At 39.4% G+C, this 18,693-nt stretch overlaps 1 protein-coding gene across 1 annotated transcript in view; it reads left to right on the forward strand.

The window, feature by feature from the left end:
* Positions 1 to 18,693, forward strand: part of RORB (RAR related orphan receptor B) — a 203,995-nt gene that overhangs the window by 144,015 nt on the left and 41,287 nt on the right. Inside the window, exons 3-4 of the mRNA XM_049896468.1 lie at positions 341 to 482; positions 11,812 to 12,213. Of these exons, the coding sequence (XP_049752425.1) occupies positions 341 to 482; positions 11,812 to 12,213 (544 nt within the window). The remainder of the gene's footprint in view (positions 1 to 340; positions 483 to 11,811; positions 12,214 to 18,693) is intronic.

Raw genomic sequence — 18,693 nt, forward strand, 5'->3', positions numbered from 1 at the left:
CTGTGTTTGGTTTAACAGTCACACTGTGCTTCACCACCCAAACCCCTCAGCTGTTTGGGAGCAGGAACTATGTTCTTTTCTTCTTTGCATAGAACTACACAACTCACAACCGTCTTCAGTAAACATTGAGTGAATGAATGAATGAGACTTCCATGTCTCTGAACATGGTGAAGATTTTCTCTAAACATCTGTAAGCTATCCAAGAAGAGGTATCCAAAGAATTTAAAAAATTAAACTCGGTTATGTTCACTGCAGAAAACAGAGCAAATACAGACGTTAATACTCTCTCTGTTTCCCTTCTTAGAAGTCTACTTCCCTCCCATGCTCTCTTTCCCTCTAGGGATTCTTTAGGAGGAGCCAGCAGAACAATGCCTCTTACTCCTGCCCACGGCAGAGAAACTGTTTAATTGACAGAACCAACAGAAACCGTTGCCAACACTGCCGACTGCAGAAGTGTCTTGCCCTAGGAATGTCAAGAGATGGTAAGGCATTGGCTTCCTATTTCTGACTTAAACACTTTCAAGTGGATGCTTTGCCAGAGTCTATTTAAGCTCCTGGTAGAATTCTAGACAAGGAAATGGAAGATAAGCAGCAAGAAAACCACAGTCCTAGTAATGCATTAAAGGGAAAAGTAAAAAAATATAAAACTATGGTATTGTTTATGAAGAAGAAAGGAAGCCTTTACTGTATGTAGCTCATGGAGTGCCTGTACTAACAGGAGAAGAAAGCGCATTGAATGGATAGGGCCACAATCTATTCTGAAGGAGAAAGAAATGCACTACTGTACATAAACCTCTATGCAATTAAAAAGCAATACAGTTGTCTAAGGTTGTTAAGTGAAAGCCATGTAAACCTAGATTGTAGGATGACCAACTGTCTAGTTTGCCTGTGGATAAGGAGTTTCCTGGAACATGAGACTTTCATTGCTAAAACGGGAAAAGTCCTAGGCAACCAGGACAAGTTGGCCACCAGGTAAACCTAACTGGGTGCACAAGCTGCTTAGTATGTGAAGATGATAAGAACAGAACATGCTTCTAGAAGAAGCTCAGAAACTCTGCTGGCTGGTCTCGGCTACTTGGATAAGGTTTTGGACTTATTTGAGCCTGTGTTGCAGATTTCGAAGGCTACAGCAAAAGCTCACATCACAGAAGGGCTGTGTAGGTAAAGTGCCCTACTCAGAACATGGCACACATGTGCCACCTTCACCCTCAACCCAAATGGGTGGTTTGGCTCCCCAGCTGAACTTCTAAATTAATACAAGAGAACAAATAAACTCAGTCAAGATGGACAAGCAATTTCACCTAGACTTGATTCCATTTTTAGGCATTCATTGTAGACTAATTCTGTCTCCACTAACACTAACCACAGCACTCCTGTACCAGATTTACAAGTGGCTCTGAGTCTTGGAGCTATTTCTCTCTTGTCCACACTGTATCCCCAACCAAAAAACCAAACCCGTTAACATCAAGTTGATTCCGACTCATAGCGACCCTATAGGACAGAGCAGAACTGCCCTATAGGGTTTCCAAGGAACAGCTTGGTGGATTCGAACTGCTGAACTTTTGGTTAGTAGCCATAGTTCTTCACCACTGCACCACCAGTGTTCCACTGTATCCCCGGGGACTAGTAAAAAGCAAATACCTAAGTATTTGTTGAACGACCATGGAATTTCTTCTAACGAGAGCCTGAGACATAGACAACGGCCCTTACACAGTACCTGTTTCTGTGAACCACTGTGAATTCTGTGCCTCTAGTCAAACTCCCTCTAGTGAAGTTCAAGGTGGTGTGGACAAAGAAAGAAAAGAAAAGAAAGTTCCAAGTTTTAAAGAAATAGAGATAATTGGCACACAGTGGCTCTTAGTATAAAGGGGTTTTGTGAGTTATTAAGTTAAATGTGAGGTCCTCTCACCTTTTAGATAAATTCAGTTTGGCCCTGGTCTTGTTATCTAAACATATAAAGTGCTCATTTCTTAACTTGCCTGTTCTGAACAAGCGTACCTTGAATTTTAATTGATTTTTTCTCTAGTTCCCAATCCATCTAAACTAAACTTGGCTTACACAAGAGTGCACCAGTAAGACGTATTTGACCCTCAAAAAATAAAAAAACCAGAAAACAAAACTTACTTTGATCCCTTCAGCTTATAAGTAGCTTCTAAAGCTACAGATACATGTTTCCAAAACTTTCCATCTAGTAACTAAGTGGTGTTTTTGTTTAGGTGTTTTTCTGGGCTTGCTAACTACATAAGTCTAGTCCTAGGGTAAATTTATACCACCGTGCACTTCCATATAACTAAGACAAAGAAAGTGGAGGGTGGAAGGATAGGTGATTTTCATTGGGCTTTATTTAGTGAAATTCTATGAGACTTTGAGTTGATAGTTATACACCTCGTATCTATTATATGCATGCATCATATTAATTGACAACATCTGAAAAGCCCCGTTAATAATTGTTCAGAGAGAATAAGCCATTTGGTAGTTATTTGTTTTTGTTACTTATTCCTACAATAACAGGAAGTACTTTTCTGGAAGGGTAGGTCTTATGGATCTGGGCTGGTGAACAAAAGCAGTGGGCAGGGTTGGGTGTATGGTCCAAGACAGATTCAACAGACTCAGCAATGTCTTGCTTGTCTGAACCCCATGACATAAAAGAAACATGTAGGAGAGGAGAGGGCATTGAATGGATAGGGCCACACTCTATTCTAAAGGGGGAAGAAATGCACTGCTGTACATAAACCTCTGTGCAATTAAAAAGCAATACAGTGTCTAAGGATACTGGGGATTAATGAGAATGATCCATCTTTAGGTCCAGAGACAATCCGGAGGCTACCAAGGACAGCTCCCAAAATGCCTCAGAAGCATGTCTTATGTCAGTCTAATGATGAGGAGGAAATAGACATGAACGGGAGTGGTGATTGGGAATGAGGAGATGAAGGGGTCCAAGCAGAAGAAACATAAAAGGTTCTCTCTAAAAGGCAAAAAGCTTCTTCTTTACTATGTCGTATGGAAGAAGTCTGATTTTAAACTTGATTATAAAGGATAAACCAGTTGCCATGAAGTCGATTCCAACTCATGGCAACCCTGTGTATGTCAGAGTAGAACTGTGCTCTATAGGGTTTTCAATGCTGATTTTTTTAAAGTAGATCACTAGGCTTTTCTTCTGAGGTGCCCCTGGGTGGACTCAAATGGCTAACATTTTGGTTAGCGGGCAAGCAAGTTAACTGTTTCCACCACCCAGGGACTTCAATTATAAATGATATTTTATGCCAAATAAGTCATACTAACACCAGAGGTGTGAGAGTTCATGTCCTATCAATAAGTAATGCCTGATATGTGGTATTAAAGAATTAGAAAACCCTGTAGTTATGGCTTATTAGCTACATCTAGTAAGGGAGCTTGACCTAACTGTTGAAATCACTGGATTTTCATTCTTTCCAGAATTTCCTATAGTGGTTTATTAGCCATGGCACATATATGAGTAGGCAACAAGCTTGGCAAAAATAAATTTGTTCAAATCTGGCTTAGGCAAAGAACCAAAAATCATATACACTTGGAATTATGTACACATGTTTTTCTGTGCGTCAAAAAGGCGAGGGTATGCGTGTGTCTGTGTGTGTCTGTGTGTGTGTGACTTATAGCATGTACATGTCCCGTGAATTTTCCTCCACTGTACTTGATGGCAACTAACAAGAATAATTTTTATTTATCTTTTAACTTGGCCGTTCGTAAATGTTAGATCCAATCCATTCATTGAAGGCATCTTCAGTGTAAACTCTTTCCAATTATATTACTACAAACAAAAAGACCAGAAGAATGTTCACCATTAGTAGGAAGATACTGGGCCCCCCAAAAGAAAACATGACACTAATCTTGCAAAAATCTACTACATGTCCTCACAGATGGTGTGCCTCCATGAAAGAATGGAAGCTGCCCTACAAGGACAGGTTTCACAGAGTAGGCTTCTTCTGTCCAGAACTACACTTTCCAAAATGTTCTCCATTAACATTTAAATTAATTAAAATTTTAATTTCAGCCACATTAGCTATCTTAAAGTGCTCAATAGCTACGTATGACTTGTGGCTACCACATTAGAAAACACAAAGAACATTTTCACCATTACAGAAAGTTCTATTGGACAAAAACTGAGAGGAGATGAGAGAGTGTTTTAAAATCATAAACAACATGGTTAGGTAGGTTGAATCAGACTTCTTCAGCAAAGCTTACAGCACTGGAAGAAAGCTGGGAGCACACACTTGAAATCAAAAGGAATTAAATTAAGACCAGTTTGGTAAATAACAAGATATAAACATAGCTTGATGACCACAAATAGTAAGAGAAATTGTGATAAAATAATTCCCAAAAATTTATATTGTTGTTCTTGTTGGGTACCATTGAGTTGTTTCCAACTCACAGCATCCCTGTCTACAACAGAACAGAACACTGCCCGGTCCTGCACCATCCTCACCATTGTTGCTATGTTTAAGCCCATTGTTGCAGCCACTGTGTCAATCCACCTCATTGAGGGTCTTCCTCTTTTCCGCTGACCCTGTGCTTTGCCAAGCATGATGTCCTTCTCCAGGGGCTGGTCCCTCCTGATTACATGTCCAAAGTATGTGAGATGAAGTCACACCATTCTTGTTTCTAAGGAGCATTCTGGCTGTACTTATTCCAAGACATATTTGTTCAATCTTTTGGCAGTCCATGGTATATTCAATATTCTTTCCAACACCATAATTCAAAGGCATCAATTCTTCTTCAGTTTCCCTTATTCATCGTTAAGCTCTCACACACATATCAGGTGATCAAAAATACCACAGCTTGGGTCATGTGCACCTTAGTCCTCAAAGTGACGTCTTTGCCTGTTTAACAGTTTAAAGAGGTCTTTTGCGGCAGATTTGCCCAATGCAATACATTGTTTGATGTCTTGACTGGTGCTTCTATGGACATTGATTGTGGATCCAAGTAAAGTGAAACCCGTGACAACTTCAATCTTTTCTCCCTTCATCATAATGTTGCTTATTGGTCCAGTTGTAAGGATTTGTGTTTTCTTTACATTGAGGTATAATCCATACTGAAGTCAGTAGTCTTTGATCTTCACAAGTAAGTGCTTCAAGTCCTCTTCCCGTCCAACAAGCAAGGTTGTGTTATCTGCATATTACAGGTTGTTAATGAGACTTCCTCTAATCCTGATACCTCATTTTTCTTCGTATAGTACAGTTTCTGGGATTATTTGCTCAGCATACAGATTAAATAAGTATATTGGAAGGATACAACCCTGATGCACACCTTTCCTGACTTTATGCAGTATCCCCTTGTTCTTTCTAATGACTGCCTCTTGATCTATGTACAGGTACCTCATGACACAATTAAGTGTTTTGTAATTCCCATTCTTCAAAATGGTATCCATAATTTGTTATGATCCACACAGTTGAATGCCTTTGTGTGCTCAGTAAAACACAGGTAAACATCTTTCTGGCATTCTCTGCTTCTAGCCAGGATCCATTTGAAATCAGCAATGATATCACTCATTTCACATCCTCTTCTGAATCAGGCTTTAAATTTCTGTCAGTTCCCTGCCAAAGTACTGCTACAACCATTTTTGAATTATCTTCCACAAAATTTTACTTGCATGTGATATTAATAATATTGTTCGATAATTTCTACATTCTGTTGGACCACCTTTCTTTGGAATGGGCACAAATATAGATCTTTTCTAGTTGGTAGGCCAGGTAGCTGTCTTCCAAATTTCTTGGCATAGATGAGTGAGTGCTTCCAGCACTGCATCCATTTCTTGAAACATCTCAGTTGGTGTTCTGTCAATTCCTGAAGCCTTCTTTTTCACCAATGCCTTCAGTGCAGCTTGGACTTCTTTCTTCTGTACCATCAGTTCTTGATCATATGCTACCTCCTGAAATGATTGAACATCAACCAATTATTTTTCGTACAGTGACTCTGTGTATTTTTCCATATTCTTTTGAGCTTCCTGCATCATTCGATATCTTGCTCTTAGAATCCTTCAAAACTGCAACTAGAGGCTTGAATTTTTTCTTCAGTTCTTTCAGCGTGATAAATGCTGAGTGTATTCTTCCGTTTTGGTTTTCTAACTCCAGGTCCTTGCACATTTCAGTGTAATACTTTACCTTCTCTTCTCAAGTTACCCTTTGAAATCTTCTGTTTTACTTCATTGTTTCTTCCATTCTCTTTGGCTGCCCTATGTTAAAGAGCAAGTTTCAGAGTCTCTTCTGATATCCATTTTGGACTTTTCTTTCTTTCCTGTGTTTTTAATGACCGTTTGTTTTGTTCATGTATGACGTCCTTGATGTCATCCCACAATTTGTCTGGTCTTCAGTCATTAAGATTCAATGTGTCAAAAGTATTCTTGAGATGGTCTCTAAATTCAGTTGAGATATTCTCAAGGTCATATTTTGACTCTCATGGAATTGTTTCATTTTCTTCAGCATCAACCTGAACTTGCATATGAGCAATTGATGGTCTGTTCCACAGTCTGCCCCTGGCCTTGTTCTGACTGATGATATTGAGCTTCTCTGTCATCTCTTTCCACAGATGCAGTCGATTTGATTCCTGTGCATTCCGTTGGGTGAGGTCCATGTGTATACTCACTGTTTATGTTAGTGAAAAAAGGTATTTGCAATCAATAAGTCGTTGGTCTTGCAAAATTCTATCAGGTAATCTCCAGCATCATTTCTATCACCAAGGCCATATTTCTCAACTATAGATCTTTGTTTGCATCTTTCACATTCCAATCACCAGTAATTATCAATGCATCTTGATTGTATGTTTGATCAATTTCAGACTGCAGAAGTTGGTAAAACTCTTCAGTTTCTTCACCTTTGGCCTTAATGGTTGGTTTGTAAATTTGAATAATACTCGTATTAACTGGTCTTCCTTGTAGGCATACGGCTGTTATCCTATCGCTGACAACTGCATTTCAGGATAGATCTTAAAATGTTCTTCTTGACAATGAGCATGGCATTGTTCCTTTTCAGTATGTCATTCCAATCATAGTAGCCCACATGATTGTCTGATTCAAAATGGCCAATACTAGATGTTTGTGCATTCCATTTCATTTTTGATGACTTCCAATTTTCGTAGATTCATACTTAAGATTTATAGAAATCCATAAATGATAGTTCGACAATTGTTTCATCTTGAAACCAAAAACACCCCAAATAAATATAAAATAGCTTCCAATACTTTTGCTTAAAACTACTCTCTGCTAGTGTGGGATCAAAAGGAGAGTTAAGAGAATATCATGAGCAAACCCCTTTACCACTGAATATTTGTAAAGCACTTGCAATGTATACAGGACTCTACTAGTTTCTTTAAGAGCTGGCAGTTTAACTCTACACTCAAGTGAATATCACTAGTGGAATAATTCAAGTTTGAGAGGGGCAAACACTTAAAATATGTGTCATTCTGATTAGTGAGTAGTGTTAGGAAGAATTCTAATACTTGAAAACATAATATAAACATAGGCTTTGTTAAAATAGGCCTATGAGTATAACAAATGTATTTACAAGTAGCAACAAGAAATTATTTGTGTGTCAGGCAAGTTCAGTAGGTTGATTTTTGCCATGTACCGTAATTGTTTCCCAAATACATTACCACTTTCATTTCAGGAAGGTTGCAAGTGATTGAAACACAGACTCATCAGTGTTTCTGAAATGAATGGAAAATTTATTATAAAATAGCAATATAGTAACTGTCAGTGGAATCCTTAATTAAAGACGAATCCTGAAATCCCAAAATGCAGTGAATCCTTAAGTTATTTCTTGGAAAATATTTCAGTTGCTTAGTGATAAGTCAATTTCCTGGAAAAGGCATAGTTTTTCCCTGTTAAGTTTTCGGGTCTTTACAGGGGACAGAGGTCTTGACAACATCCTTATTTGGCATTGTTAGATTTGATTATGAAGTTTGTGGTTAACAGGAAAATTCCGAACCCAGAGCTGTTCAACATAGGTCTTTAGCTGTGCTCATTCATGTATCTGCCATAGGCTGTGGCTTTGCTGATTTTAGATGGTCTTGTCTGTGGTGTCTTAGGCGGTTCAGGTGAACTTCACATATCTCACCCTCCAGCAAGGTAGTTCAGGCATGATGAGAAGCCCAAACACATAAGCACTTTGCAAGCCTTTACTTGTGTCACATTTGTCAATAACCCATTAGCCCCATCACTTCACATGGCCCTAAATAAAGGAGTGGGGCAGGATGCCCACACAGAAAGACAGAGCACTGCAAAGTTACATAGCAAAGGGCATGGAAATGGGAGAGAGAAATCAGGGCGATTAACGCAATCAAATCACCATAGTGTATATTCCACCTAAATATGAAGCATGAAGTGGATAGCTATCTAAAACAAGGATTAAACGGAAAGGTATTTAAAAATAGGTGCCACATCTCTGCCCCCATGTTAGAAGAGTTTCTCATACTCGATTCTTTCTCCTTATAAATTCTTAACAAATAAATGACCAATTATTCTATTAAAATAAATGAGAAAGTATGTCTACCCCTACAAAAATAAAAATTTTAACCTATAGAAACATTGGGTGGCACTGAGTTGGAATTCAACTTGACATCAATGGTTTTGGTTTTTTTGGTTTTGTTTCTGTTTTTGTTTTTTTAATAGAAATAGAGGAATATTTTATATTTACCTCCATAGCTCTGCAATGAAGCGCTGTTCTGGACCGAAATGAATGTCAAGGACAGACAGTCAGCAAATAAAGAAACACATCACATTACTTTCCTGGGAGAAAATATTCTTTCTGAATCAAAGTATACCAGGGTTTTTCGTTTGTTTTTTCTTATACAAAAAAGAATTTTTCCCTAGATAGTGATCTATAATAAACTATTTGGAAGGATTTAACATTAAAGGACACAGAAACCCGTCCACTAAAAGTTATCTAGAGAATTTTGTCCATGGACACCCTGGAAATGTCACTGCAATTAATAAGCAAATAAACTTGCCTCTGGGGAAAAACTAATAAAACCAGTGTCTCTATAAACAATGTTAAACATAATGATCTATATGATTCAAGACCCTATGAAAACAGTAACTGAGGTGGAAAGGGGGAGTTTAGTCTGAATTATCTAGATTGACTGTTTTTATTCAGAAAAATCACTGGATAATTACCATTTTGTTTTCCTAGGCAGTGCCGGCATGCCAGGACATAGGTTTTTAAGAAGGAATAAGCAGAAGTGGGAAGAGTTTGTGCTGTTTCAAGCCCAGCTCTCAGGTTCACAATCCAGCAGGCAAGAAGGAAGAAAACAGCATGTTCCGACATTTAAGGCTACATACACCCTGGCACTTCCTGTTAGCCAGAGCTTAATCACAGAGCCATGCCTGGTTGCAGGGGGGGCTGGGATATGTGATCTCCATCCTGAACAGCCTATATCCACAAAAAACATGGTAGCCTTATAACCAAAGAAAAATGGGGAAAATGAATATTGGAGGACCAAGGGGAGTGAATGGTAGTGTCTTTCACAGCAGAAATCCCCTCTGTAGGCACTTCATGCTGGAGAGTTCTTAAGCATTTCACCATTTACTTCTCCTCAGAAAAGTACCAACCCTAGTGACTGATTCCAGGTATTGAACTTGTTTCAACCCTGCACTTCTTTCTTTCTCCATTTCCTGTGATCCAACACCAACAGATGATAGGAGCACTGTCTGTCACAAAAGGAAAGAAAAAGAAACGCAGAGGGAAACCTTGAGGTTTGTTATGGTCACCACCATTAACATGATCTGAATGACACAGTGTTGATGATTCAGACAAGGTGGCCCTTTTATCTCAGGATGTTCACAGCCTAAAAAGGGAGTTGACAACTTGGGAGGGAAAATGTCATCATCCATAAGAGTAGAGGGAGGTTAAGCTCCATAAATTAAGAAACTATGTATACAAGTGAAAACATCTCCACGTTACTCTTATGACCACTTCCAGAGCCTCTTCCCCCTTTTTCCTCAAAATGGCTAAGGATTTTATCAGAAGAGACAAGCAATATAAAACCTGAGGCTGTTAGAACAAGAGAGGGGGGTTACTGTTCGTTCATTTGCTGGGCATTGGGGGCATAAAATTGCTATTTTCCAAAGATTTTTTCATCTGATCCTTAAAGGCAGCTGAAGGCAAATGATGTGTCTCTTAGTCTTCTAGTGCTGCTATGATAGAAATACCATAAGTGGATGGCTTTAACAAACATAAGCTTATTTTCTCCCAGTTTAGGAGGCTAGAAAATCCCAATTCACATTGCCTACTCTAGGGGAAGCCTTCTCTCTCTGTCATCTCTGGAGGACGGTCCTTTTCTCTTCAGCTTCTGCTTCCTGGTTCCTTGGAGATCTCCATGTATCTTGGCATCTATCTTACCCTGTCTCTCCTCTGCTTGTTTGTGTAATCTCTTTTATATCTCAAAAGAGATTAACTCAAGATACACCCTACACTAATCATGCCTCATTAACATAACAAAGACAACTCATTCCCAAACATAACAAAGACAACTCATTCCCAAATGGGATTATAACCACAGGCATAGAGGTTTACTTAGAATCGTGTTTATCACCATGTCCCACATCCTTGGTCTTACCCAACGTGCTATTTAGAAAATAAGTCTGCAAGTGAGTACACTGAAATGTGCCAGTGATAGGTCTCTATCTAAGAACCCAGCAATCCTAATGCTTAGGGAAGAATTTCAGAAACTAATGAGTGCTAGCTGACATTCCGATAGTAGGTGCTATTTGGTAGGTTTTTGCTTTGTTTATTCACAAGAAAGAACAAGGAATTTGCCTTCTAACTTTATAGCAACAAGAAATGCTTACACAAGTTTTTACATTTCTTTCTATCTTGGTTTTAGTTCTCACTATGGGCACAGTGGTTAAGGGTTAACCAAGAGGTCAGCAGTTCGAATCCACCAACTGCTTCTTGGAAACCCAATGGGGCAGGTCTGCTCTGTCCTGTAGGGTCACTGTGAATCATAATCGACCTGACAGCAATGGGTTTTGGTTTTATGTATACACAGTGGAGTCCGTGGGTAGGGCAAAGGGTTGAGCTCTTGACTACGAGCTGAAAGGATAGCGATTTGAACCCAACTAGAGATGCCTTGGAAAACAGTCCTGGCTGTCTGCTTCTGAATGGTCATGGCCTTGAAAATTCTGTGGAGCGGTTCTACTCTCTGTACACATGAGGTCACCATGAGTTGGAACCGACTCAAAGGTAACCAACAACAATAGACATAAAACCAGTACAGGCACTGTCTTGGTGTTCTCTACAAAAACAGAACCAGTGAGATCTGTGTATATACTAAGAGAGATTTACTTCAAGGGATTGGCCCACATGATTGTGGGGGCTGGAAAGGCCAAAATCCACAGGTCAGAGAGCAGACTAGAGGCTTTTGCAGACTTTTGTCCCAAAACCATAGGTCATGCATCAGGAAGAGTGTGACGTGGAGAAAGAGCGGGAGTTCTGCCAAATACCAATTTACAGTCTGAAGGCAGGCCACGCCCTGAGGAAACTCTCCCTTTCAGCTGACCGATTGATTGCATCACATTAGATTACATTATGAAACACCAGCTAGTCTAGCATTTGGCCAAACCACTGGCAACCATAGCCTAGCCAAGTTGACACATAAAATTAACCATTCCAGGCACCCTCCAAATGTGGAGAGCAAATGAATGGACTTTTGGGCTATGAAGCTAGAAGTTTATGTGTTTGGTGTCGAGGAGGGCAACTATTCATGACCCCTGGGACTCGAGGTGGCTAACGAGAGTGATAACTACAAATACCGTTTTCTGCTTTTCTCTCCAACTTCCAGCTGTGAAGTTTGGGAGGATGTCCAAGAAGCAAAGGGACAGCCTGTATGCAGAGGTGCAGAAGCACCAGCAGAGGCTGCAGGAACAGCGGCAGCAGCAGAGTGGGGAGGCAGAAGCCCTCGTCAGGGTGTATAACAGCAGCATCAGCAACAGCCTGAGCAACCTGAACAACGAGACCAGCAGCACTTATGCCAATGGGCACATCATTGACCTGCCCAAGTCCGAGGGCTATTACAGCGTGGATTCAGGCCAGCCATCCCCCGATCAGTCAGGACTTGACATAACTGGAATCAAACAGATAAAGCAAGAACCTATCTATGACCTCACATCCGTCCCCAACTTGTTTACCTACAGCCCTTTCAACAACGGGCAGTTAGCACCAGGAATAACAATGACTGAAATCGGTAAGTGGACCTCTCCTCCCAGTTCATTTTGTGGAAACATGTTTTGAAGTTGTTTGGGTACTATTTAGGATCGGTATTTTCTTAGGTTTAAGGTGAATTTACTTGCCTCCATGCCTTCTAGTGAGATAACTAATTTATTTTAAAATTTATTCTAATAAATGTCATTACTCCCTCAGCCTGTAAGAGTTTATTTCAAGCAAGGGAAGAAAGAACAAATTGTAAATAGAAAGATGCTATCTAAAAAGAACAGATGCTATCTGTTGAATTTGGGTTCACCGCTAAAGGAAAAATTATTGGTATTTTTTGGCAGAAAAGTCTCCACAAGCATTCAAAGTGATGCTATTGAAAATCAAAGAGGTAACGGGTATAGAAACAGTGTCGTATAATTGAATGAATGGGGTCAAAGTTTCCCCTAAGAAAACTTAAGCAGACTATACCTCAGTTTCCTTCTTTGTAAAAGCAGGAGTAGACCAGAAGACCTTTAAGACCCTTCTAAATCTGAATTCAAGAATTCTACATGTGAAAAGGACAAAAATTTTATGAGACCACTACTATAAAAAACTCATGAAAAGATTAACACATAAAAAGAAATAATCTTGGATGATTATGAGGGAGGGGAGGAATGGAGATGGAAAACTACTAAATACACAATAGATAAGTGGAAACTTTGGTGAAGGGTAAGACAGTACACAATACTGGGAAAGCCAGCACAACTTGTCCAAGGCAAGGTCATCTAAGCTCCATAGACACATCCAAACTTCCTGAAGGACCAAATTACAGGGCTGAGAGCTGTGGTGACCATGGTCTCAGGGAACACCTAACTCAATTGGCATAACATAGTTTATAAAGAAATTGTTCTATATTCTACTTTGATGAGTAGCATCTGGGGTTTTAAAAGCTTGTGAGCAGCCTTCTAAGATACTACACTGGTCTCACCCCATCAGGAGCAAGGGAGAATGAAGAAAACTAAAGACACAAGGGAAAGATTGGTCCAAAGGACTAATGGACCACAACTACCACAGCCTCCACCAGACTGAGTCCAGCACAACTAGATGGTGCCCAGCTACCACCACTGACTGCTCCAACAGGGATCAAAATAGAGGGTCACAGACAGAGCTAGAGAAAAACATAGAATAAAATTCTAACTCACAAAAAAAAGACCAGACTTACCGGCCTGGCAAAGAATGAAGAAACCCTGAGAAGATAGCCCCTAGACACTCTTTTAGCTCAGTAATGAAGTCACTCCCGAGGTTCACCATTCAGCTAAGGATTAGTAGACAGGCCCACAAAACAAAATGAGACTAAAGGGGCACACCATCCCCAGGACAAGGACTAGAAGGCAGGAGGGTATAGGAAATCTGGTAATAGGGAACCCAAAGTTGAAAAGGGAGAGTATTGACACGTAGGGTTGGTAACCAATGTTACAAACAATATGTGTACTAATTGTTTAATGAGAAGCTAGTTTGTTCTATAAAAACCTACATCTAAAGTACAATTGAAAAAAAAAAAAAAAATGCTTCTGAATAAATTCCGTAAAAGATGGGTAAGGCCTATAAACCGAAAATTATAAAACATTTTTGAGGAAAATTAAAGACCTACATTAATTAAGAAAAAATTAAAAAAAGAATTCTACATGTAAATGGAGTCTGAATTACTGGCGATGAAAAGAGTATAGTCTGGGATGTTACAGAATATAAAAACAACAGGTAAACTCCTTGAGTGTAAGGCCAGTTCCCGGGAAAGATCGTATCAGCAACCTGACACATTGTTGGCTACCATGTCCTCAGCTCCTAAGGAGTGGCCTTCAAGAATACATGGACCCTTCTGGCCTGTTGCAACTTTGTTTTACCCTGTTAAACTCAGAAGTCTACTAAATGTTTAACCAATTAATCTCATTAACAATCTGCTGTAAAAACACTGATGTAGGCTTAACACATTACCCTCCTGGGTAACGAAGTTGCATGTTAACAATAGCCTGGGAGAGCTAAAAAAAACAGCTGCTACACCAGGCTTCGCTGTAGTGTTTGGAGTATTGAGGAGAGAAATCTAGCACTCAGGGACCTTTGAGGTCTCCTCACGTCCCACCCTGAGAGTTGGGATAGCGGAATGGTTAAGCACAAGGCTACCTGATTTCAACTCCTTTCTTTGTGGCTTATTATTTGAGCTGGATCAAGTTTCTTAATTCCAGTTTGCTCATCTTTTTAAAAAGGGGAGACATTAGTATGTAGCTCATAGGGCTGGTATAAGAATTAAATGAGTTAATACTTGTAAAACAGAGTGATGTTGGGCACTTAAAAAAAAAAATTGGGGGGCACTTAGCAAGGCTTAATTACTGCTAGCTGTTACTATTATTTGTATGCCACGTGCTCAGTCACCGTCTCTGTGTAGCCTGGAAATAGAAGCCGAAAGTCTGCAAGGGTTAAAGTAAGCTGATATGAACACATAATGAAATGTCTATATTCTTGGCTACTTGTACCATCTGGTTGAGGAAGAAGAGATATAACAGTTACAATCTAAAATGCTGTTTCTCTCTTTTAGCAGTTTAGCAAGTAACAATAAGTAAAAAAGTCATAAAGCACCTGTAACAATATTCAGAAGTAAGACATAGAAAACTAAAAGTCAGCTATAATAAAAAAAAAAAATCATGATTATTGCTATCCTTAACTGAGTTTTTACTGTCACTTCACACACATTTTCTTTTCATAAGCATCTTATTAGTAAAAACATCATGCCCATTTTACAGATGCAGAAACACATGTGTCACGTGGCCTTCCCAGGTTACTAAGCGGTAAAGGCAAATGCCAACCCAGGCAGCTTGAGTCAAGTGTCCTTGTGCTCCTCCATCACCTGCCACCTGCTGTGGGCTTAACCTCCGCAAACTGCGTTGGGGAGATCTGTGTAAATGGACTCACTAGAAAAAAAAAAAAAAAAACCTTTTATTTATTTTATTTTTTTGCTTTTATTCCACTTAGTACCTAAATGCCTGAATCTACTACTGATTTGGAACACATGTTTAAATCTTAGTAAAGCAAAAAAAAAAAAAATGACAATTGTTTGGGGAGTCTTCTGCCTCAGGCCCAAAAGGAAAAAATGACAATTGTTTGGGGAGTCTTCTGCCTCAGGCCCAAAAGGAAAGTCTTCCAAGAGTCAGAAGTCACTGTTTCTTTGTGATTTAGCATCAGTAGGATATATTATGGACTGAGAACTACAGCTAAACCATGAGGTCTGGTTACCCTAGGTGAGTCATTTTTCCTCTCTGGCCCTCAGGCTACCCATGTGTGAAATAATATATTTGGACTAAAAAACATAATCTCAAATCATCTAGAATTTCAACACAGACTCTGACACCTAAAATGATCTAAAAAAAAAAAAATGCCATCGAGTCCAACTCATAGCGACCCTATAGGACAGAGTAGAACTGCCCCATAGAGTTTCCAAGGAGCACCTGGTGGATCCGAACTGCCGACCTTTTGGTTAGTAGCCATAGCTCTTAACCACTACACCACCAGGGTTTCCAAGCTAGCATATACTTTTCTTAATTGTTTCAAGGTGCATTGAGTATTTAGAGATTTTCAGTTATGTTCTAGATTTTGGAGGCTTCTTCCATCAGACTTTAAGGGATACACTTTAGGCTGTCCTGCAAATGCTCTCGAATTTAGTAGGCTCCTAAGCCTATGAATTGATAGCAAGGAGTTTGTTTTGTTGTTTTTTAAGCTTAACTGCTGGTTTGGTGCGCGTTTCATTAAAACAGCAATGCCATCTAGTGGACATAAACTTGTTCTGAGTGCCTTGACTTCAGATACATGTGAGGAACCATAATCGTATGATACGGTCTTCCTTTCTGCATCATCCAAAAAATTAAACACTGAGTCCCTAGCATTATCACTGGACAGGACGGCATAAGTGGTACAGCAGGGTAGACAAGAACCATGGCTCTGTAGTTGGGCTGTCCAGGTTGAAACTTGGTTGTGCCTTTTTTCATAGGCAATTGATTTAACCTCTCTGAGTCTCTGTTGTAAACCTGGGACAATAGTCCCTACCTGAGTTATGTGCAGATTAAATGGGTTAATATTCACAAGCTCTTAGGACAGTTTCTGTCATGTGTAAGCCTAATCATTATTAACAATTTATATTATAATAATTATTGCTTAATAATAACATTATGGGTTATTGGAGGTAATATAATTACCTTTTATTGAGCACCTACACTGTGGTGATCAACATCCTAAGCATTTAACGACACTGTTATTTAATTCTTATAAAAATCCTTATTCCTATTATGTAAGTATTTGCATCCCAGTTTTATAGATGAAAAATTGAGACTCAGAAAGTTACATAACTTATAAAAGTAAAATAAGTATGTGGTCCTAGGGCTGGGTAACTTCAAAATCCATTCTTTTAACCATTAAACTATATTTCCTCCCATCAAACAAAGGGATCCCCTCACAAGCAAACTGGCATTCCCACAGCAAATTCTAGTTTGGCGTTTGCTGCCTACTGATATCCTTGTAGGTACTACAAACTGGAGCTTAAGGAGTTTACATGCTGACATTCTGACTTCATTTGATTAATCAACATCTGTAGGGGTCTGGTTGGTGGCAGTCCGTCATAGAAAGAACCCTGCACAGACAAAACAGTAAATCTGACTTAAGTCACGTTCTGACTGGGTGATTTCAAGACTACATCACACCAAATAATTTCCTAACATCACTCTTGGCTATTCGGACTGATCTACTTCCCCTGGTTTCTGAAAGAAAATGAATTGTGTACAACCAGATCATTATTTTGAGACTGGGTTATCTTAAAAACAGACTTCTCTTTTTAACCTGTTTTAGACTAGTCCATGTAGAATAAGATCTTAGTTTTTAAATCTTTATTTAAAAAAAAAAAAACTCGACTAGGCTTAAGAACCATAACACAACTATATAAACAACTACACGCAGATTCCAGAAAGTCAGTTATGTGAATGTTGTCAGAATTAGGAAAAATGAGTCAAGTAATAGTGGGACTACCCCCTAGAAAAATCAAATTTGTCATTCTAAAAGTGTATCCAAGGAACTACAAGCTTTCTAGGTTAAAGACCCTAATAATAATATTTATGTATGTAAAGAATTATTGCCAGTTGTCATCAAATCACCTCCAACTCATGGTGGTCCCATGTGTATCTTAGTAGAACTGTGCTCCGTAGAATTTTCAGTGGCTGTGATATTTACGACGTGGATCACCAGACCTTTCTTCCAAGGCAGAGGGGTAGACTTGAACCTCCAACTTTTTGGTCAGCATCTGAACATGTTGACCATTTGCACCCTCAGAGGATTGTAGAAAGTTCCTATTAGCCCATTTGAGCCTCCCAACAACACCTCAGGTCATCAGGAAAGGCATCATCCATTGTACAGATGAAGAAATTAAGGTTCAGAAACAATGAGTGATTTTCCTAAGGCACAGAATTAGTTTAGTTGATAAAGCTTAAATTCTAACTTAGGTCATCTCACTACCTTGAACTGCCAATCATTCTTTCAGTAACACATTTTTGTAATGTGCTAGGCAATCAAGAGGAGCAAAAAGTGGTTCCTGCCCTCACCATCTGGGAGACATATGTAAAAATAAATAATTACAATTCAGTGTGTCATATTTTAAAAGCCGGGACATGGTGGTACCGCAAACTCTCCTCAAGATGAGGCAGATGGCAGATATTGATTAGTCCGAGCCACATCTCTTATCAGGAATGTTTTAGTCCCACAGTTTTGAGAATAAAACACAAAGTGCAGGTAAGCAAACAAAAAACATTCAGCATTTCAGAAATTACTTCCTTGGGTTTTTCCAAATCCCAAAAGTCCTGGAATAATGAAAAGGGCAAAAGTATACATTAGTATTTAGGCAGCAGTATTAACTGGACTTAGGAGTCCCTGGGTGGTACAAGGAAACCCTGGTGGTGTAATGGTTAAGTGCTATGGCTACTAACCAAAAGTTCGGCAGTTCAAACCCCTGAGGGACTCCTTGGAAACTCTATGGGGCAGCTCTACTCTGTCCTGTAAGGTTGCTATGAGTTGGAATTGGCTCAACGACAATAGGTTTGGTTTTGTGTTTTGTTTGTTTGGGTGGTACAAACAGTTAAGCACTGGGGTACTAACCAAAAGGTTGGCATTTTGGGTACACCCAGAGACACCTTGGGAGAAAGATCTGGTGATCTACTTCTGGAAAAGTAGCCATTGAAAACGCTATGGAGCACAGCCCTAGTCCGACACATATGGAGTCGCCATGAGTCGGAATCAACTTGAGGGCTACTGGCTTGGCTTGGCTTGGGTTGGCAGTGAGTAGATTTAGTTAGGGTACTCCTTCAAGATGACATGATAGATTGTCATATCTTTGGGAGTAAAACTTTGCAGAGGTGGCAGCAGGGAGACGACTGAAAAAAAAAAAAGGCTACCCAAAAAACAAGCAAAGAAGGAAGGTAGAATATCTTCTTTTTGCTCCCCTCCT

The sequence above is a fragment of the Elephas maximus genome, chromosome 9, assembly GCF_024166365.1.
Source record: "Elephas maximus indicus isolate mEleMax1 chromosome 9, mEleMax1 primary haplotype, whole genome shotgun sequence".
Classification (NCBI taxonomy): Eukaryota; Metazoa; Chordata; class Mammalia; order Proboscidea; family Elephantidae; genus Elephas; species Elephas maximus.